Below are 22,354 nucleotides of genomic sequence, written 5' to 3'. Positions count from 1 at the left end.
GCTACTTTGCTGGATCTGTTACTGTGGTTGGAATTTCAAAGTCGTCGAGGAAGTTCTCTTGTCGCACTGCCCAAATAGAATAGCCGTAAATGCCCAACACTGCAGTTCCAAGAATACTAACTGTGAACAAGTTCCTTCTTCGTAGGGTTTGCAATTTTCGAACTCGATCTAAATTCTGCTTTTCGACGAATTTTATAAAATCTATATCTGTTTGTTTCAGTTTAGAGCGGTCGATTTTGGGCATACGATCACTCTCTGACATCGTAAATATGAATTATTTTGGGATTTTTGAGATGAGAATTGCAGACATAACCTCTAAAGTTCACGTAACCGGTGGAAACTGTTGCGTTGCGAATTGCGATTTACGCTACGCTATCTTTGACGCAACGCGGTGTTTCACAACCCAGGGACATTCTCCCATAAATTATGGTTTAAAAATTCAACCATTCTTAGCAATTTAGCTCGTTTTGAAGCTAGAAGTAGGCTCAAATTGAGAATCAATTGTATGTTGTATGTCCGGGTCATTTAAAATATCGCGTAAACCAGCCTTTATATATACTTACTGTTTTTTTTTAATTATAAATTATATTTTTATTCTTTTTGTGGGAAAAAATAAAATGCAAAAATTGCATTCAAACTCTTTATTTTTGTTAATTCTTAAAACGTATCAATACAAAATCGTGTGAGATAATATCAAATGAACACAAACAATTAGATAATTACTGAAAATCCATTCGTTTTCGGACAAAAATTTTATTCCTTTTCTTCATGTATAATTTATTTAACTGCTCAGAAAAGATTGAATTCTTAGGATTCTTCTTGATCATCAGCATTACACAAATATTCACAAAATACAAAATTAAAAATATTGCGTCTTTTTTATTATGATTTTTTAATGGTCGTTTACAACAGGGAAGTTAAAAAAAATATTTTAAAAAATTAATTTAATATCAGAAAGTGTAGTGTACAACGCAAATTTCCTACTAAATGAAAATAAATAAAGTAGACATCAAACATGAAATAATTTTGAAAGTGGAACCTTTCTATAAAATTGTTAAATTCGCAATCATAATAAATATAAATTATATTTGAAATGTTACAAAAATGAACAACGTTTTAAATACTCTTACACATTTGAAACATAACAGAACAAGCACAAGCATGTTGAAACCTTACTTAAATTTAATTATATTTAGTGTATCACAGAACTATCGAAAAGTACTTGCAGATGTTTTAACACTTAAAATGTAAAAGTACTTATACGTGCTATATTGAACATTACACACATCATCTACTTATACACCTAGCAGCACAACACAAACTGTAAAGCTCAATGATAAACTTGATTACAAAGTTTCAAATATTGTGTAATTTCTAAAAGTGAAATGCCACAGAGTACAGGAATGGCTCAATTTGGGAGTACAAAAGTGTAGATATAAATGTACACACATGTAAAGATGAATCGACGTCGATATATATATTTTTGATTGAAATAAAATTGTATAAGTAGCACAACCTCCTGTCATGAATATGTTTTGTAAAAAACTCACTTAACAAATCTAAAAATTCTATTTTGTATAAATAAATTTGAAAAAGGGACTGGGTAAATTGTAACAATAAAGCTAAATTGTTCCCTTTACTACATTCTTGTAAATTTAGATATCAAGTATATACCCTCATAAACTTGTATGAAAATAACACATAAAACTTCAGCCTGAGAAAACAAATTGGAATAACATCTATTAGCTGCAAAAAATCATAAATTGGTCCATTAAAATGTGCAAATGATTGAAATAAAAATGCTAACTCCTAAAGCAACTGGTGGTAACACACATACACATCTTGAATATTTTACGAAAGCTAACACATACACATACTATTCTACATGATTATGAGATTGTTCTTGTCATCTCAATCCGTGATCAATTTTCGACAGACAAATTATCCTTAATTGGAACACACTCTTTGACTTAAATAAATTTATTTTAGGTCTTGCTTTCTATAAAGAAATTAGAACAGTTTTCTTGATCAGATGAAAACCATCTTATTTTGTCGTAAGTTGTAAGTAGATTTTTCCTTATGTAAAAAAACGATGTGTAGAAAATCGTTACTCAGGTCAATAGACAAATCAGATTTTTGCACATTCTAAGGGGGCCTATCTAAAGGGGGGAAAGTTGAAGAGGCAGCTAATAGCAGCGGGACTTCGCCCCAGGCCCCCCCTTATGTCATACATATTCCAAAGGAGATCGTTTGCCTTTCCCTCGCTGTTCGAGAAGCCGCTCAATCAGTTTCTTTATTTCGGAAAAGACCCAAACTGAAGATGTTAGTGTAGTTAAAAATATCATATCTAAGATTAAAACAATTAAACCAAAAAAATGTTAAATAAAATTCCTTTACCCCATAATGTAAGAGCTTCGGTTTGAAATATTCGCTGCAAAGGTGGAAAATAAACAACTAGAAGTTGTCCAATTACAGAAAGTGTAACTGCCACTAAAAACATTTTATTGGAGAACAAACCGATCTGGAAAACACTTTTCGTTTGAGATCGGCAAGACAAAGCGTTCCACATGTCGAAAAATACGAAACAAGTGAACGTCATTGTTGTATCGCGCGCTGTAATACCCTCCGAACTCATCTAAAAAATCAAATTTGTAACACTGTGGACAATTTACATCAACACACCTCTTTTTTGAAAACCCACAAAGTTCCCGCTATTATAAATAAGGCGGAAAGTAAGACGTTTCCAATTAGTTTCTTTGTAATCATCGGTTCTTTAGTATTTCGAGGTTTTTGTTTAACAACGTCTTTTTCAACAGGTTCTACGCCCAAACTTTGGGCTGGAGGACCGTCCATTATTATGTTAATCCACAAAATCTTAAAAATAAAGAAAAAACGGTAAAAATTCTCAGAGTTTTTCACAACATAAGCTTACTTGCATGGCATTTAAAGGATTGGGAATTCCCATTAAAGTTGCTAATGCGATTAATGATAAAGCCGCAATAGATGTAGATAATTGAAACCTGACAAAATTTCTGATGTTGTAGAATATGCTTTTGCCCTCTTCAATTGCAGCTCTGCAAAAGAAAATTACAAGTTTTATAATACTAAAGTCTGTTTTTTTTTTTAATGGAAATGCCAAACAGTTTTAACGTTGGCATCACTAGTAATTTCATTCATGGTATTTTTAATAAAGAAAGTTGGCAGTTCCGGTTTTTTGAATTAATTTGAAAACAATGTCATTAAACGTCAACACAAAAAATCGTCTAAGAAAATTTAGAGACGAAACACCAAAAAAAGGAACAAATTCGGTACCGCTAACAGTTTTTCGAAATTTGGAAACAAATAGTTCGCAATCAGGAAGTTAGAAAAAGGGCCCGCTAAAATGTAGACGCAATTTGTAATGTAGGTTTGCTAAACATTCTCAATTTTTAGCAAGAAATTGACAAAAATACAAAATAAACATGGATGAGAAAGAACCTTGAAAAAAAAACGAGTTGAAAAAGTAACAATTTTGAAACTAATGCTGAAGAAAAATTTATAAAATGCATCAACTTTGAGCTCATTTCAATAAATTACACAAAATTTATTGCCAATCATCATAATACCCACTTGTATATTTTGCTAAATAACTTTTTTCTGTATATACATCCTTTTTCTTCAAAGTTTTTGTAGCAAGAATCTCATTTTTATCCACAACATAAAAGTCAAAATTTTGACAACATCTCAATTTGAATACATAACCATAATTTTTTAACAAAATTTCTAGGGACAAAACCAAAGAGCAAACAAAATTTGTGGCTATGGAGACAAGCTGTCACCAATTTTTCACTAAAATTTTGACTTGGTAATTTCCATTTAAAAAAAAACAGACTTTAGATACAATGTAACAAGTTGTATTGAAAAACAGATTTCCAATTTAGTTGATTTTTAAATGTTTTTTTTTATACGGAGATTTCAATATAAATGTAACTAAAAAGTCCCTAATTTAACTTAAATTGTACCAATGTTTTTAACTTTGTTTTGTAAAAAAAATGAATAAAAATTTACGCTTGGTGTTTATGTTTCGTTAATATTGTCTTCAGAAAAAAAAAAGAATTGAGATCAGCCTAATATCATATTCACGGTGTGTGCTTAAAACATTGATAAAAAACTTACATAATTGTGTAAAAATCATCATCGACGAGTATCATATCGGCGGCTTCTTTACACACATCTGTCCCATTTTTGCCCATGGCAATTCCAATGTCGGCTTTTTTAAGTGCTACACCATCATTTACCCCATCACCGGTCATCCCCACGATATGACCAGTCCTCTGTAACGACTTGACAATTGCTAACTTATTTTTCGGTGATACTCGATAAAAAACTGTAGCATGAGGTATTGCAGCATCCAAATCGGTTTCAGTAAACATATCAAGTTGTTCGCCCGATAACACCTGAGAGGGCAAAGTTTCCAATCCTATCGTCTGAGCTGTGAAAAATTCAACATTCAAAAAAACACACTTACGAGAAATTTTATTACAAACCAATAGCAACTGCTGTATCTTCAGCGTCTCCAGTAACCATCTTCACTTGCACTCCAGACTGAGAGAGAGTAGTGATAGCTTCTCTGACCAGAGGTCGCGGTGGGTCACAAATACCCACAATTCCCATATAAGTCAAGTCTTGCAAAGTGGGGCCACGAGCCATCGCAATGACTCTTAAACCCTTCCTGCCTATTTCATGAGCTTCTGCAATAAAGTCTTGCTCTTTCTTGCTGGTGAGACTTTGCGTTCCACCGTTCCAACTGAATTTCGTACATTTTGGTAGTATTTTCTCGATGGCACCTTTGACAAAAAATATCTCGACTTTGTCGTTATCATATTTCGATATGCATTTGACGGCCATCATTTTTTGGTCAGACGTGAACGGATATTCTTGAACTCTGACGTACCGGTCTGCGACATTGTACATTCCGTGTTTCATTGCAGCGGCGATCAAAGCGCCCTCGGTCGGTTGGCCCAGTAAAGTTTCGTTATGAATAACAGCGTTATTGCAAACAGCTCCTACCTAATAGTAACTACGTTAAAAATTTCATAAACTGATTATTTTAATATCAATACCTCTAATAATTTATATACACTATCCCTAGCCCTGTCTGAAGAATCACATTTGTGTAACAATACTTGGCCGTGGTCGTTGTAGCCGGCACCTGTTAATTCGGCGATGTAACCGTCAGCTGTTACTAGTACTGTAACGGTCATTTCGTTACGAGTTATAGTGCCTGTTTTATCAGAACATATCACATTGACACAACCCAGCGTTTCAACAGTTGGTAGTTTCTTTACAATAGCGTTCCTTTTAGCCATTCGCATTACGCCCAATGCCAGTGTTACCGTCACGACAATTGGTAACCCTTAAAAAAGTAAAAATACGTAAAAAGTAATGGAAAAATCATATGAAAGATTATAAATTTTTGCATGAAAAACCTTAAAATAGTGATTTTGCTAATTCAATAACGACGCATGGTTTTTAATTTCTTTTTCAAGGGTATAAAAACATTGTTACAAAAGTCAGTGCGATCAAAAAATCTTTCCATTAAGCAAGCCAAAAATTGAGAACGTGCATCTATAAAATGTTCCAATGAGAAATAAGAAATGTCAAAATAATTTTTATGTACATTATGACAGGAAACCAACATCTCATTTTACAAAGTTTTGATGAGCCGTTTCACAGAATAGTTCAATTTGCTTATAATTTTTACAAAATATTTTTTTGACATCAAGCTAACGTACGATCTGCATACTTGATAGAAAGACGACTTTTTTAAGTTAAAAATTTTGAAAATGTTGCTAAGATGTCAACATTCATTTATAACTTGAAAAAATGTATAACTAATGAGTAGAGTAATTGAAAAAAATTAATAAAAAATTTCCAACAACCAAGCGTTTTATTGAACGTTCAATCCTTTTGTATTTGTTATTAAATTTTATAAATATGTATTTAACACACGAACTAAAGAACCAATCAGAATAAAACAATACTCTAAAAACGATTTATTAATAATAATTAAATAAAATGGGGAGGATTGTGATGAAACAAAATTATTGGGAATTTCTAACATTTTAAGAACATAGTGAGATAAAAATGAAAACAAATGCTTTAATAAAGAGAATTAGATTTTATAATATTTGTTTGTTACTTATCTATGTTATTTAATATAATTCATTTCCATAACACCTCTTTTAAATTTCTCATTAATAACAACCAAAGATTTAAAATATTTGTTAAGAATGAATTGTGTAAATTCCCTTAATATTAATTTATTTTCTTCTACAACATTTTATATTTTTAACAATTTATACATATTTTCTCCAAAAATTGACTTTTCTTTAATATTAGCAATACCTTCTGATTTTTCTATCTGCAAAATGACAACAAAAACAATCTAATTGCTTCTCATTGCGTGTTTCATCCCTCCACGGTTTCATTATAAATGCTTAAAAGCCACGTGACCAAAATAAATAGAATAATTTGGAAACCAATTTAAAATGTCTGAAAGTATTGGTGTCAAGAGTCACATGAGTCTTGAAGACACCAAATCACCGACAGTATACAGTTGGAGACAAAATACTTTGGTCGTCATTTTTCTGACACTTTAATGTAATTCAAACTTTAACGTTAAAATGAATGACAATTTTAAATTAATCACAGTTATTGTATTTTTCTATCAAAAATATGTACATACAACTGTCAACTATGATTGACAGTAGCTAAAAATAAGGTTAAAAGTCCTAAAGCATGCTTTACAATTTAATGTCACTCAAGTGACATTGACGACCAAAGTATTTTGCCTCCAACTGTACATTCAAATAAAAATAAAGTTTGAAACCACAAGTTAGAAACGCAATAATTTTGTAAATTCTGTTTAAATTGAAATTTTAGGTATAGATAAAGTGCTGTGTTTCAGAAATGTTTTTCAAAGAAAATACCACTCAATATATTGTTTAACTGGTAGCAAGTATTTTTCGTAATATGTACCTGGGTAATCAGATAATAATAATTAAGCATAACAAAGAGAAATGAATTTATTAAGCTCCAATTTAGTTCACATAATAAAAATATCTAAAATCTTCACGTGTTTTTTTTAATCCGTATTAAGAAATAAGATGACTCAATTTTATTATTATCACCTGTAATACTTGGCAAGCATTTACGTATTTATTTACGTCAATGGTCCTAATCGAATTATGTTATCTGTCAAATCACTAGTAAAGATTTAATCAATAAATCAATATTAATACTCGTAAAACCACCACTCAATGAATGACACGCTAATTCTCCAAACCCACCTTCTGGAATTGCTGCCACTGCCAAACTCACGCCAATCGTAAACATCTCCATTATTGCTTTGCCTTGCAGCCATCCAACCAACATAATTAAACCTATAATACCGAACGAGTAAATAGACAATTGAGCACCCAAACTGTCCATCGACTTCTGCAGAGGCGTTTTCGGCGCCTCTTCCTCCAACATCATYTTAAACACCGAACCGAATTCGCTGTTGGATCCCGTACTAACAACAATTCCCTTCAAAATAACACAAAAATAATAACAAAACAATGTAAAATGATGCTTTACTTTGCCGTTTCCGCAGCGGACAAGCGTCCCCATAAATGCAATGTTAGTGTTAGAAGAATGCGCCCCATTTGGACGCAACACTGAAGCGACATTTTTCCTCGCCGGTTCTGTCTCACCAGTAAAACTACTCTCATCGATCATCAAATCGACGGACTCAAACAATCGCAAATCGGCCGGCACTCGATCGCCGACATTGAGATAAACGATGTCACCTGGTACCAACTCGCGGGCAAGAAAACTGTCAGGAGAACCCTCCCTTAAACTAAAACAATTTTATAATTAATTTGTGGCGAAGGATAAAATAACACAAGATTATGATAACACTCTAATAATAAATAATAAAAGCATCAATTTTATGACCCTCACCAATGACAAGACGGTGGCACGAGTTTGGTGAGTTCTTGTAGAGATTTTTCGGATCGGTACTCTTGGACAAAAGCGACTGTTACGACGATGACTATGGCTACGGTAATACTGATCGCATCGTCGAATTGTTTCATACATACTGAGACGAGTGCCGAAGCTAGAAGAAGTAAAATAAGAGGATTTTTAAACTGTTCGAGGTATTTTTTCCAAGGTGGATCTTCATCTTTGACTGAAAATTCATTATAACTGAAAAAATATTACTTAAATGAAGGTTTTATGAAATGTAAGTGTTAGTACCCGACTATCTGTCTTCTACGTGTAGCTTCTTGCCAACTCAGACCATGTCTTACATCTACCTGAAGTCTGTCAGCAATGTCTTCGTAGCTTTGGCTACTCGCCTCGCCTGCTGAAAGCCACATCGCAGGATTGCCGGCCTGTTCCTGGAAAAAATCTAATAAGTAATTAACAAGTATTTAAGAACAAGATTTGTATTTTCACAATAAACAATACAATGTATAAATTATTTACAAAAAAAAAATTAAAAAACATATTTGACACAAATAATGATTAAAATAACAATAATGACTTTTCTCCAACAGTATTTTATACTGTTTCTATGGTGCATTTAAGACTACCTTTTATGTTGCCGTTAAAATACGCTCCATCTATAAAGTACGTCGTCAATAGCAACGTATCTTATGAGTCTGTAAAATACGCTGATGCATATTTTTTGTCAATTTTGACATACTTCTTTATAATAATTTTAATCTTATCTATTTCAATTGATAAGATTGTTACAACGAATTGACAGAAAAATAAATAAGATTTTTAAAAAATCACTTACGAGCTACCGTTGAGTACGACGTTAAAAATGATCTTTTCCAAAATTTCAGACAACTAAAAGTTAAGTCCACTCGTCAAAAGTAAAAAGTAGCACAAGAGAAGATGATAAAATTATCCAAAATCCTTGCCCTACACCCACTTTTCAAATATTTGGATTACAAGAATGCTTGTAGTAATTGGTAACACGATACAATGAACAAGTAATCCAACACAATGAAGCACATATTTCGCATTAGCATACCTATCATTTTCCTCATTAGAACGATTATTTAGAATATTAACGCAAGGCACATTTCGCTTTGTGGCTAAAAAAAACACGAATTCTGTTGCTTTGTTCTTAAAATAATTGGAATTTGATAAGAATCACTTTCGATCTATTGTCTCTTAGAATGCAAAAACTGAAATCGCGATCTCAGAGGGTTCTGGAGATGTGAGGGTTTAAGGACTCGTTTTTTTCCAGCCTCATGGTCTATATGAATGACCACCCGAGTGAAACGCACACGCAAATCACATATTTATTCATTTATCAGTAATATTAAAACTACTAATAAAAATTGACCGGAATTTCCAACTAATTTCTTAATAAATTAATAACTTATCTAAAATACAAACTCACATCCTCCTTTGTGTCCTTGGCGCCAAAACGCAGTTTCTTGAAACAAGTTAACATTTTGAACAGATAGACAAATAAACAATTACGACACACGCCGTTGAAATAAAATAATAGTCTAATAGTATCAGAGGACAATTATTTATTCATTATCGTGTAACTGGTGGGGTGCACACAAGAAAATTAATTTTTCTCTTATTATTATTAATTTATTTAATTATTTCATACAAACAATGTCAAGCAATTTTATTAATCGCATAATAAAACGACAAAGTAATTGACAATAGGAAATCTAATGTTTTTTCTGTAACTTAATAAGGTATTATGATTTATTTATGTTATCAACGTGACAGTTAATAATAGGGATGAAAAAGAATGTCCGAATAATTCCAAATTGAGAGACAAATTACCAAAAAAGATTAAGAAACCTCCTAATACAAAAATAAAAAAATTAAAATACTGTAAATTAAAAAATATTCGAAACCTTTAAGAAACCTGATAACAGTGATAACTGATAAGAATTCAAACACGTTAATTTTACAGCATGTGTAAAATTAGTCAACATTATAATAAAATGCAGTTATCACTGTTGTTAGTACTCACGACACTAAGCAATTAGAAATATCTAAATTTATTTAATAATTAATAGTATATTTATCTGAAATTTGTAAAAGAATATTATTATTTATAAAAGAATCCTTGAACTATTTTCTAATAATTAAGTAACCACAAGGATTTAAAATATTATACCACTGTTAAATTGAAATTTGACAAAAAATAGACTGAAAAACAAGTTCGAATTTGATAATTCCTGAATTTCAGGCAAATTTTAGATTCTTTAAAAAAACTACTTGTACTTCACGAAACTAATAAGTTTTTCATCTTTTTTTCAAGAGTTCAAGCGTAAATAATTATTACTACAAGGTTTCAAAAATACATTCTGTAAATAATAAATATCGCATTTAGTAATTATCAAGATCTAATTTTTGATGTTTGTGATTTTTAAATTAATGTACACCAATCCAAGTGATAATTAAATGTTAATAAACGATATCTTATATAAGATATTCGTTGCAAAACCCCATGTCTGTTACATTTTCAAGTATAACTACTAACTTGAAAAATTGTTTAATAAATAATTAATTGAATTTTATATGGAATATAATACAATTAATAGCATCTGCACTTTCATTGTGTCGCAATAAATAGGTAACAAAAGTTTATAATTTATTAAAATGACTCATACTTTTAATTTTTCCTAAATTTATGTTACTATTACTTGTGATTGCATTTTTAATGTCTCAAATAATAAAAAATAAATTTATCGTTGTCTCAAGTTTTTTATTACATTCATGTTCATGCTGTACAATTTTATATCGATTAAAATTTCACAAGGAACAAAGGCTATCAAAAATAATTCGTAAATGGAATATTTTATTTTTTTATTGAATTCATTTGGACGAAATAAAGACATATAATTATTATCTTAAATACTACTTAATTAATAATGTATTTTGTACTTAAGATCCACAGGCCTCTCAATTTTAAAAATTTCGACTTGACCAACATTTAGATTTAGATTTACAAAATGTGTTATCTTTAAGCTACTTAAATAAAAGAAGTAGAGCTTTCCCCACCGTACCACCAGTTTTATTATCGTAAGTAGTGTATATCGATGGAAATAATGAAGTAACCCACTTTTAATAAATTGATGACGATTCGATTTCCATGACTTATTCCACTTTTCACCTTTTTCTTACCCTTCTAAATTTACACAAAAATTAAAAAAAAAACTTTTTATTAATAAATATGGCCCAACATAAACAAATATATTTTTTTAGTGACTTATTAGAAGAATTAAAAATATAATTTGACCAAAAACGTCAGTTATAATTTTAACGGTGAACTAAAAAATAAGGAATTATCCGTGACAACACAGTAGGTAATACAAAATATGAAAAAAAGGAAAATTCTGCAAACAAAATTATTATGCAATAAACCAGACCAGTTTCACTAGTTTTTGTGTAGTTTTTGTGTAATTTTGATTACATTAAATTCTGTACTTTCAGTACTAATCAATGGAAATACTGAAAACTGGAAAATGACATTTCCGCAAAACCCTATTTGTGGTTAGTTATTTTTTTATTTCAATGAAATAAATGAATGGGCCAATTTTCAGTAATAAACAACAATTCATTTCATTTATGAATTATATAAATTAACATTAGTCCACTTTTTTGGTCTTGTTACAGGTAAACAGCTACATAATGCGGTACTTATCGATCGGTAACATTCTCCCAAATTTTAGTGTGTATTTTTAATAAATCAACACAAACACGTCATTCCAAAAAAACACCACCAATTGACTTAGCAAACTAAATACCACTTCTTACCGAATTAGATGTTTGGTGCACCAAATTTTCATCTAGATCTTTGCAAGAATTCTGCGACAGTTTTTCATATTTCGTGTTTAATAATGATTTTTTCATGCTTCGGCAATGAACTTAACTTATTAACTAGCTGTTATGTTGCACTATTCAAATAAATTTGTTCCATTTTAATTTATAACGAGGATACTGACACGAATCGAATAAGTTTGATCGCACACTCATAATCGAAAAGCACCATCGACAGGATCTGTCAAAAACTGACAACTGTCAAAATTTGAAACTGAACGAAGTACGCGATCTGTCAAGGTGACACGTAATAAAATAAATTAGGTTAGAAAAAATTAATTTGACTGAAATTTTTTATCTTTTAATAATTTTCAACTTTGATACAATAAAACAGCGGTAAATAAAAATATTTGTGACTTACCTTCGTTGTATTCAGCGTCGCATCTTCTAGACTTTTTGTGGGAATAGGAAAGTATCCTTTTACAAAAAAGTCGTAAACAGTTCGTATGAATTCTCCAGTTTTCTAAAATTATGGACATTTTTGTAATCAGTGTTTTGTATTATCGTGTCACAAAGTGAGTGACATTGCTTGCGTGTCCTAATTCTGCAAAAATTGTAATTACCTTGAATTTGAATATGGGTCGTAAAAATTGACATAAATGCATTTCAAACAGATACTACATCCCCATACCAAGGATTTTGGACAATTAAACTTTTAATTTTGAAGAAATGAATGTTTGTGAAGTGGAAAATGACACGATAACAGACTAATCTCAGAAAACTGCCATAAAAAATTGTGGGGTAGGCGGTGAATTCGATTAGCTTTTGTAAATAATTGACGTCGAAAAATTTTCATTGTCTTCAATAAAAAAATTAATTATTTTATTCACTAAAAGAACAAGTAAGTAAATTCATTGCAATAAAAAAGTGAGGTTATATTTTCTTTTTTTTCTAGATTTCATCAAATATCATGGAACCTGTGGAAAAAGTGTATCCCAGTATTGAGGAATTGGGTAACGTGAATAAAAAAGAGTGTCCTGAATGCTCAGCATTATTTAACTCTGACTCTAATCTGAAACTACATTTAGTCAAGACTCACAAGAAATCAAAGCTTTTGGAACCTGTTAATACTAACAAAATTTTTTACTGCCCTATAACTACTTGCTCTTACAACAACACGTCGCATTTCAAGCAATTGAAGCCCTTGAAGCAGCATTTTTTAAAAGTTCATTCTGACAAGAATTTCGTTTGCAAGTTGTGTCAGAAAGGCTTCGCCACTGAATCATCCAGAGACAGACACACTGAATATTGTGATGTTATTTTCAAATGTTGCGACTGCGACATGTTTTACTCGTGTTATGAAACGTTAAAAACACACAGTCGGCGTAAAAAACACGACATTCTTGAAAAAGTCGCCTATAAAACGTCAGTAACTCCAACTGTGAAAAATCCAAAGAGTGACAACTCTTTGGTCTCGAACAAATTTAAACTTATTCTTCTCAAGCCATCCAACAGCACTGGAATGATTAACACTAGTGATACTTCCGAACAAAGTGTCCAAACTGATAAATCCAACAACAGTCAAGAAACGCAGACGTTCCTAGCGACTAGAATGCCACAATTCACAGTTGAAACGCAAACCATTGGGGATTATTTCACTAAGAGGCCCGATAATCTCAACACAAATTTGAAAAGTATCAAAACTCAAACCATCACCCCCGTCCCTAAGACGTCTTCCTGCAACACTTCGTTCCTTTTGGACGATTTTGTACTGAATGTGATGGACGATGTGCAGAGAAGTTCCTCTAGTACTCAAACAAACATTTGCGAAGAGTCTGATGAAGACATCTACTCTGCCTCAACAAGCACACATGACTCCATCCATACGGACACTTCAGATTTGTTGAAGGACACTTTTGACTTGAATTACTTTAATATGGAGACTCAGACCGACTTTGATGAATTGTTCAATTACTGTGATGACTACAGCAATATGTACACACAGACTTGCCAGGAGTTATGGTTGGGAGAAATTGGACTGAATGACACACACACGCAAACTGTTATTGACGACGTTCTTAAATCGGTTGAAAGCCAAACTGTTATGTCCCAATTTAAAATCCCGCCAACGAGCTGTAAGGACAATGTGACCCATATGGAAACCCAGACTGACATGCACTTTAAACAAATGCTGGAGGAAATAAATGCCTGACTATAATGGAAATATCTTTGGTTTTGTTAAAGCAGGAAATTCTGAACTCGCCTTGAAAATTGTTTGATTTTTACAAATTCAATATTTTTGTTCAATTGGTACATTTTTAACGGAGAGTAATTTAATAAATTTTTATATCTATGTATTGATGTCTGAATTTGTTTACTTGTGTTTGTCAGCGTGCGAAAAATTTGTTTTTACGATTTCACGAAACTTGAGACGTGGTGATGTCTACTCAAAAATTACCTGTTGTCAATTATTAGTCATTAAAAAAAATGGATAAGAGAAAGGTAGGCAAAATTTTTTTAACAGAAGACAGATTTATGTACCAAATGAGTGCAAATAATAAATGATCATAAATAATGAATAAATGCAGGCTGTTTCAAATAACTTTACGAGGCTTGCGCCTAATGTACGCACCCAAATATACAAAAGTCACAGAACACTGGATACAAAAAAATACACATTTAATTTTTGAAAACCCATGACAGTAGTTGTCAAACTAATCATTGTTTCATTAATAGTCATAAACTGCAGTTTCTCAGAAACAATTATCATTTGTTCTATCAAAAGACGGCATGGAATATTTTAATCACTAACTAACTAAAAACGTAATTTTTGAAAGGGTGAACAAACTAGAGAAGGTTATCCAATTTTTCAAAATTTGTAATCGAGTTCGTAACGGGATATAGATATATTATTGACTGCATCTTACAGGCGTAAGCCTCGTAAAATTATGTGAAACACCCTGTATAACAGTGAAGTGAGTTGACAATTTTATGATAGTAGAAAACAGAATCTAGTGCACATCTATGTTGGTATTTATTAGTCTTTTAGCGGTGATCAATTTATTCGATTTAAAATTAACATACCAGGTGAATAAAAAGTATGGAACCAAACGTTTTTTGCTTAAACTATTTATTTTTTGAAAAAACTAATTGATGAGTGATAAAGTACTATAAAAATGTGATGATTTAACAAGAATAAAATTTTTCGAAATTTCCTTTTGTTTTTGAGTTCTACAAAAAAAAATATTTTTTTAAATGGCAACCCACTATAAAATCATTTTTTTCATAAAAGCTATACTCTAAGGATTACAACTATCTGCTTTATGTTTAATTTTATCAAAAAAAAATTTTCACATAAATTGCAATTTTGACAAAAAAATATCGCATAACTCAAAAACAAAACAAAATTTTGTCCTGAAAATACGATCAGATTTTTTATATTACTTTAATTTATATTAATTATTATTTTCTGGAGGCAAATGATTAAAAATAAAACCGCTTGGTTCCATACTTTATATTCAACCTGTATAATTAGTTTTGTTCGCAAAATGATAGATATGTCACCAACCATTTAACTATACAGTACCTTACACCAAACTTTTTCAAAACGATTATCTGTAATTAAGTCTACGAACATTCAGCCGAAAACCTGATCAGTATCACCAATTAATAAAAATTATGATAATTTTTTTTATTCAACTTAAGGAATGGCTTTTTAAATGGAAATGTCAAAGAGCATTAACATTACTACCACAACTGCAGTTGTGGGTGTGCCCCATAAATACAAAAAAAAGAAGTGGTGAGCGAGGACTGTGGCTGAATTGACGATGTTTACATTTTTTAAAACAGTATAATGATGCTTTTGACCAGAAGTTATCTTAGGCTAATCTTTGTGGTTCCAACAATTTTTACATAATCCATAGCTCCCAATGCTTGTGCATCCAGCAAATGTATTTTTTATATTGAAATAAAAAGCAATTTTCAAATCCATTTTTTATTTCTCATTGTTTTTTACAATTTTTTGGAGTAATAAACATCAATAAATAACAAAATAAATATTTCTTTAGAAATTTCCATTATAAACAAAAAAGATTGGTTTTCCTTTCACAGGATCTTGCAATTCTATTTATGTCTAATACCCATAACACGTCGGTATTAGATAAGTAACTAACTAAAAATCTTGCAATCCTATTTATGTCAAATACCCATAACACGTTAACTGAAAATATCAATCCTTTACTAAAAATTTATTATAACTGTTCCGTTATGTTTAAACAAAAAACATCGGTTTCCCTTTCACAATGTTTTCCCGGATCTGATAGTTATCTTGATGTCTCTTCAACTGAGTTATATCCAAGTTATCATTCTCGATATAAATCTTAGTCCTTGCCGCCGCCAAATGTGCATAGTACGTCGGTGCGGGATAACCAACCGACCTATTGCATCTGGTAAACATGTGGCATAGATGGTATGTCAACTGCTCGATATCGTCATTACTCATATTATTATCATCCCACAGAGTGCAGTACTTCGTAGGCCTGGCCACCCCTTGTATACTCGCATGCGACACCAAATAAAAGTCCTGCATCATCGGATTAGTAATGTGAGTATCCACACAAGTCCCCGCCGGGACATTGTTATTCTTATCTTCTGAATCCCTGGGATTCACCGGGAAAAGCCTGGTGTGGTGTCTTTTCTGCACCACCAAGAAAGTAATCTTCGGCTCGTAACCGTCTTTTTGTACCCTTTTACACGCTTTTTGTATAGCGGATATTTCCTCTCGCTGGACTTGTTCAAACTGGCCTTCGGAAACCCCATCCCGGAAAAACACGATCTTTTCCGGTTTATACCGAGTTTTTTGATAGAAGAACAACAACTGTTGGACTGTGATATCGCAGAGATCTTCGATGATTTCGACTTTGGGCGACTGTAGACGCCAGCAGATGTTGTATTGGAAGGCATTTGGGTCGTGCGACGCCGTCACCGCCGCGACGCTGGGTATGTCTATGGCGCCGGGACCAGGATGAGTGACGTCGGCACCCATGATCATGCACGGAGTGGTCAGTATGAGTGGACGCGAATTCGGCGAAAACGAATGGTTCGTGCCATTCATCTTGCTGTTGATTTTGAGGAGGATGTTCCCGACTGTTTGCGGGTTGAGTCTGTTGATAGTTTGGTCTTTGATGCATTGGGTAAGACAGCCGACGTTCAATTCGGCCGCTTTTTTCACCAATGAGTATTGGGGCCCGCTGTTGGGAACCACCACCACGATGAAATCGTAGTCTTGCTTGCTCTTGAAGTAGTCGATGAAATCGCGCAAGCATTGGCGTCCACCGATGTGCTGGAAGGGAGGGGTGGCTTTGGAGGTGATATGCATGCCGCTCGATCGACCCATCTTAAAAATCTAGAACCAAGTTTTAAATTTTATTTTATTTTAGCTAAGCTAAGATATTAGCTAATGAGGACGCAGTGATTAACGTAATAAACCATGTAGTCGGGGATCCAAGACTTTTTCCATTTTTGAAATTTAACGCTTTAAAAAAACGATTGGAAATTTTTCGACCCTTTGAATCTTTAGATGAATCGATAACACTAGTTTACACGATTTATATACCTTAGTTGAAAGTTATAATAATTTCTTATAGATATTGAGGCACTATGGATTCAAAAAAAAATATGTAAAAAAATCCACTACGTCACGTGGCCAAACAACAAATTTAAAATCAGTTGTTTTACTTTGTTTTTTATACCTTTTTGCTTCAGTTTATAACAGCCCACCAGTAATCTCCTAACATATTTTCATCCCAAAAACCTTTGTACCGATCTTCGAAAACCTTCAGATGTTGATGAAAACGCTCGTCCTGTTCATTACTCATGCTGCTTAAGTTTTTAAAAAAGAAGTCCAAATGCGAGTCAATGAATTGTATTTTAAGATCCATCTGGTGATAATTTAGCAACAATTTTAGTTTTAAATGAATTTTAAAATCGGAGGCATTTGCGCAAAAAGCAAGCAAATTGTTGTTGTTAACACAAAAAATGTGACGTGATAAATAAAAATAACCCTTAGGAATATTTTTGTTGTATTAAAGATAAATAAACATAAAAATAATAATTTGATTAAAGGTATATTAAACAAGATAGTAGTTTGTAAACTAGTGTAATTACCGGTAATACCAAATTTTATCCGCACCTCCAAAAACACTCTTTTCTAATTAGTAAGGCTCGGATTATATGCTCGAAAAATCCGTAAATTATGTGCATATATATGCACGTATTTTCACAAAAATATGCACAAAATATTAATAAATCTGCTCGAATATGCCAAATATGCATCGATAAACTTTTAACAAGAAAAAATCAAAGTTGGAATAAATTTTTATCCTCGAGTCCACTAAAGTTTATATTTTCATCATCTTGAACCACACACGATGGACGAAAGAGAATAAATAAATTGGTTTTGTCTCAGACGAGCCATTTTAATAACATAGTAATTAAGCCTTTCTAAGAAATCTGTACTTTTCAGATCACATGTTACCGTCAAAATAAAGTTACTATTACTACATCACATTAAATAATTTTGCTTAAATTCATTTGCAGGCAACAATTTATCCATATAGAAGGATTTATTCGTTTTATACCAGGTGAATAAAAAGTATGGAACCAAACATTTTTTGCTTAAACTATTTATTTTTTAAAAAACTAACTGATGAATTAAATGTTTTATCAAGAATAAAATTTTTCGAATTTTTTGTTTTTGTTTGAGTTCTACAGAAATTTTATTTTTTCTAAATGGCAACCCACTAAAAAAATGTTTTGTATACTTACTCTCCCTGTGTTAGAGACTATCTACTTTTTATTAATTTAAAAAGAAATACATAAGACAATTTGGACAATCGCATAACTCAAAGCAAAACAAAATTTCGTTTTGAAAATACGATCAGATTTTTTATATTACTTTATTTTATATTAATTATTATTTTCCAGAGGCAAATAATTAAAAAAAAACCGTTTGGTTCTAAACTGCATATTCACCCTGTATAAAACGAAATTAAAAAGAAAACACTCAGCAGGATGAGTCGGGCTTACGAATTAGTGGTTGTTTTCTTTTTAACATATTTTGTAATCGAATCATTTTTCTTAAACTGTCCAATTTTTAACTTGAATTGAAATTTTTATTTGTGATTTGAAAAAAATATGCACAAATATGCAATATTTCCTAAAATATGCACGAAAGTGCCAAAATATGCATTTTTTAATTGGCTTATTTTAATCAAAAAACGTTAGATATGCATAGAAAACTTACAATTTTGTTGATATACCTCTTAATAACAAATATGCATTTTGCATATAATGTGAGCCTTACTAATTAGGCTGAAAACTAAAATTGTAGAAGATAAATCATAGGTGACTTTATCAAACAGTAGAAGATCTTGTTCAAGTTTTAAATCGTTTATTTTGTCCTAAGTATAGTTTTCTCACTTGTGCTAATTTTGAGATTTATTTCGTTATAATTTATTTTTTTTATTATATTTTTATTTTTTGAATAATATTGATCACCCATTTAAATTTAAAAAATCACCAAAGACACGTTAAAAAATTGACAAATTATAGTCTGTGAAGCAAACATTTCACAATTCACGATGGACAATAAGATACATTTTGATTTCATCATAAAAACAGTCTGGAGACGAAAACACAAAAGCAGGTAGGTACCACTAATAATAACTCTCTGGAAATTCAACTCAACTCAATTTGGGGTGAACTGAATAAATCACAGCGAAAATCTTTCATTGAAAGAAAAAAAAAATGAGACTCTTAATTGCCAAAAAACACTCTTTGTGTAACTGTTCTGTATCCAAAAATAAAAAAAGCAACTTGGATCCCTCTTAAACAAAAAATAACAGTAAACCCACTCACCATATCCGCCAACTGCTCCACCCTCGCCGGATATCTCGTACAGGACGCGATCGTCCATTTTTTGATAGTGGCCCCGACCAAAAACTGATTTCTGTCCGCCCTCCAGACACCCTTATTGGGCATGATTTCCGCTCTTCCCGCATACAGCAGATTCGGCGGCTGCAGAACGCGAGCATCCAATTTCTCGAAATGATGACTTATCGAAAATCCGAACTCCCTGATGCAGGGATCATTATTATAATTCACGTTTCGCAAAGTTTGCATGATGTTATTTTTCCGGATGTTCGTGGAAGTGGCCGTTTTCCTGATCATGGCGCTGGTTTGATTCTCGGTGGTTTTGCGATTGACGACTTGCCCGCTTACCACAGTGCAAAATTCCAACGGAAGAAGAATCTTCGACTCGCGTTCTCTAGAGCCCACCCATAAAGTGGGTAGATGAGGATACCGGAGTCTGCAACGTTTGACGTCTTGAAAGTATTTGTCCACGGTGGTGATTTTGCCGTCGTCGAGCTTGAATTGGGCTTGACTGGCGGGCGCGCCGAGACCGTTGACGCGATAAACGCGTTTGGAGCCACTTTGGCCCGGTATCTCATAATTGACTTTCAACAGCTTGATGAATTTTTCCAACGCCTTTTGGATGAAATCGGGAAGAGGTCTGTTGAGATGTTCCCGCATTATGGTGTTTCTGTAATCGCTTCCAAGTTCGCACACGAGGTCTAATACGTTCAAAGCACTAGGAAACGGTTTATGGGCAATGTCGACGTTGAGGAGGGGTTTCCAACCTCTAATTGCCGACTGATAAAACCCGTAATACATCTCCATGCCGTCCCCGAGAGGTATAATTTGGCCTCCTCTTGGAGGAGTGAAAAAACACCTCCCTGCGTTTATACAAGTGTTGGAAGGAGCATTCCTGAGGACTATATCCAGGCATTGTAAGGCGTCCTGTGGCGACTGCCTCGTCCTTAAAACATCATGAAGAGGCGACAAATCGACTGTTCTCGCCAATTTAATCTCAACTTTGAACTGCTTTTTCTGGTTCTCTCCTTCAACTTCAATTATGTCGCTTATAGTGTCATTGGGTAAAGGCAATTTTTTCGGCGTATAGAGATTTTTCCGGCCGTCGTAACCTGGATGATTTTTCGGATAGTGTTTTCGACCGAAGAGATTCATCACGTCGCGAAATAAACATTTAGGAGTGTCAGGTGTGATAGAGACGTCGTAATGGTAAGCCTTTGTGAGGCTGCCCAGATTCAAGGATAAATGGTTGCTTTCAATTTTTATGGGTCTACCCTTGGTACCCGGCTTGATAACAGGGGCTCGGGAAACGCAGCCTTGGCCGCCCGATGAAGTTGTTGCTTGAAATGATGTTCCCGGTTGGGAATTTGGTTTTTCTTGCTGGTGGGATGGGCCGAGGCCTTGTAGGTGCGGAGGAGACATTTCAGGAAGAGGTCCACGTGGTTATGTTGTTAAGTAAATCTTGAAACTGCTGTGCACAAAGATAACTTTAATTTTTTATGGTTTTTTGGTTCAACATAAATCTTTTGTTTATGTGAGAAATTTAAGACCGAGAACGCAATTTTCAAATCGCACAAAGCATGTCATGCCCTGGCGAGAAAATAATGACCGGTTTACAGAAAATTTAGTTGCAATCAAATTTAACTCTATCCACAGGTGAGTATTAATATATACGCATAAACTATAAAAAATAATAGTGGAAAACATTCTGATAAATGTTTCTAGTTAGATATGTGGTAAAAATATATAAACTTTTAAATAATTTGGACTGACGACACCAATGCATGCACACAAAAACGAAGTGAATCGTTTTTCGGCAAAAATAAAAAAGTTTCAACTTAAAAGTTTTAACTTATTTTACTCATTATTGATCATAACACTTCATTCCCTAAGTTTATGCGTACGTATATGTTATGACTCACCCTGTATTAAATATGTATATAATTTTCTCACCTTAATCTCACACTTTAGAAACTTCACTTAAATAACAACATTTCGTAAATAACTAAGAAAACCGGGCTAGTGGACGGATGACCTTCACCACCAGACTACAGCCAATCACAATGCATCGAAAAGAAACAAGAACTACCCTTCAAGAAATCTGATTGGTTTGTCGATAGTCGGTAGCAAAAAAGTGGAACAATGAGATAAACTGTCTCAGACTTGCACAGTTACAAAAAACCTGCGATTATTAAGCTTAACGCACAGAAAAATGTTACTTCTACGAATTTTTGATTTATAGTTTTGTTTTGAGTTCAGTAGAATCTAAAAATTTTACAGGGAAGAAAATAAGAGTTAAATCTTGCGATTTCTTTGCAGTGGTTTATTCTGATAAAGAAATTTAAAATAAGGCCGATTCTCATTAAAAATTGTTAAAAAAAAAAACTAAACAGAATCTAAAACTTCATTAAAAATAAAGCAGTCCGAACCAAACAAGACGAAATAACAGTTTTCTGACTCGTTTTTGCAAGTTTACAACGAATTTTGCAGGTGTTGCATTAATTAAACGAAACCTTGGTACAAAATTATTAGTATCAATTAAAACAGCTACGAAATTTCGATAAAAAAGAACTGCATAGCGTTTATC

At 32.6% G+C, this 22,354-nt stretch overlaps 4 protein-coding genes across 6 annotated transcripts; 1 reads left to right on the top strand and 3 right to left on the bottom strand.

Annotated features, from left to right (window-relative positions):
- Nucleotide 1: 1 nt before the first annotated feature.
- Nucleotides 2–361, bottom strand: LOC123014703 (cytochrome c oxidase assembly factor 3, mitochondrial). Its single transcript, XM_044413943.1, has one exon. The coding sequence runs from the start codon at nt 260–262 to the stop codon at nt 2–4; it is 261 nt and encodes an 86-aa protein (XP_044269878.1). The 5' UTR covers nt 263–361.
- A 265-nt stretch (nt 362–626) lies between these two features.
- LOC123014216 (calcium-transporting ATPase type 2C member 1) lies at nt 627–12,611 on the bottom strand. Of its 2 annotated transcripts, none has more exons than XM_044413196.1 (13): nt 12,459–12,611; nt 12,257–12,358; nt 8,284–8,437; nt 7,987–8,232; nt 7,621–7,882; nt 7,332–7,569; nt 5,103–5,395; nt 4,527–5,049; nt 4,156–4,471; nt 2,933–3,074; nt 2,683–2,874; nt 2,398–2,635; nt 627–2,347 (listed from the first exon to the last, which is right to left on the bottom strand). In XM_044413196.1, the coding sequence occupies exons 1-13, from the start codon at nt 12,490–12,492 to the stop codon at nt 2,226–2,228; spliced, it is 2,862 nt and encodes a 953-aa protein (XP_044269131.1). In that variant the 5' UTR covers nt 12,493–12,611; the 3' UTR covers nt 627–2,225. The 2 variants fall into 2 exon arrangements, with proteins under 2 accessions (XP_044269131.1, XP_044269132.1); XM_044413197.1 differs by having other exon boundaries at nt 8,284–8,426.
- On the top strand, nt 12,113–14,188 carry LOC123014217 (ATM interactor). The gene is made up of 3 exons (XM_044413198.1): nt 12,113–12,450; nt 12,510–12,736; nt 12,791–14,188. Exon 3 carries the CDS (start codon nt 12,806–12,808, stop codon nt 14,045–14,047), a length of 1,242 nt encoding a protein of 413 aa, XP_044269133.1. The 5' UTR covers nt 12,113–12,450; nt 12,510–12,736; nt 12,791–12,805; the 3' UTR covers nt 14,048–14,188.
- Nucleotides 14,189–15,819: 1,631 nt separating this feature from the next.
- Nucleotides 15,820–22,014, bottom strand: LOC123014845 (protein argonaute-2-like). Of its 2 annotated transcripts, none has more exons than XM_044414129.1 (3): nt 21,721–22,014; nt 19,753–21,238; nt 15,820–17,239 (listed from the first exon to the last, which is right to left on the bottom strand). In XM_044414129.1, the coding sequence occupies exons 2-3, from the start codon at nt 21,187–21,189 to the stop codon at nt 16,106–16,108; spliced, it is 2,571 nt and encodes an 856-aa protein (XP_044270064.1). In that variant the 5' UTR covers nt 21,190–21,238; nt 21,721–22,014; the 3' UTR covers nt 15,820–16,105. The 2 variants fall into 2 exon arrangements, with proteins under 2 accessions (XP_044270064.1, XP_044270065.1); XM_044414130.1 differs by having other exon boundaries at nt 19,753–21,235.
- Between the last annotated feature and the right edge of the window lie 340 nt (nt 22,015–22,354).

The sequence above is a fragment of the Tribolium madens genome, unplaced genomic scaffold, assembly GCF_015345945.1.
Source record: "Tribolium madens isolate multiple individuals breed KSU strain unplaced genomic scaffold, Tmad_KSU_1.1 Scaffold_97;HRSCAF=244;Tcas5.2_LG3a, whole genome shotgun sequence".
NCBI classification, from domain to species: Eukaryota; Metazoa; Arthropoda; class Insecta; order Coleoptera; family Tenebrionidae; genus Tribolium; species Tribolium madens.
The sequence above is the reverse complement of the archived record's forward strand: the minus strand, read 5'-3'. Positions and strand labels throughout refer to the sequence as shown.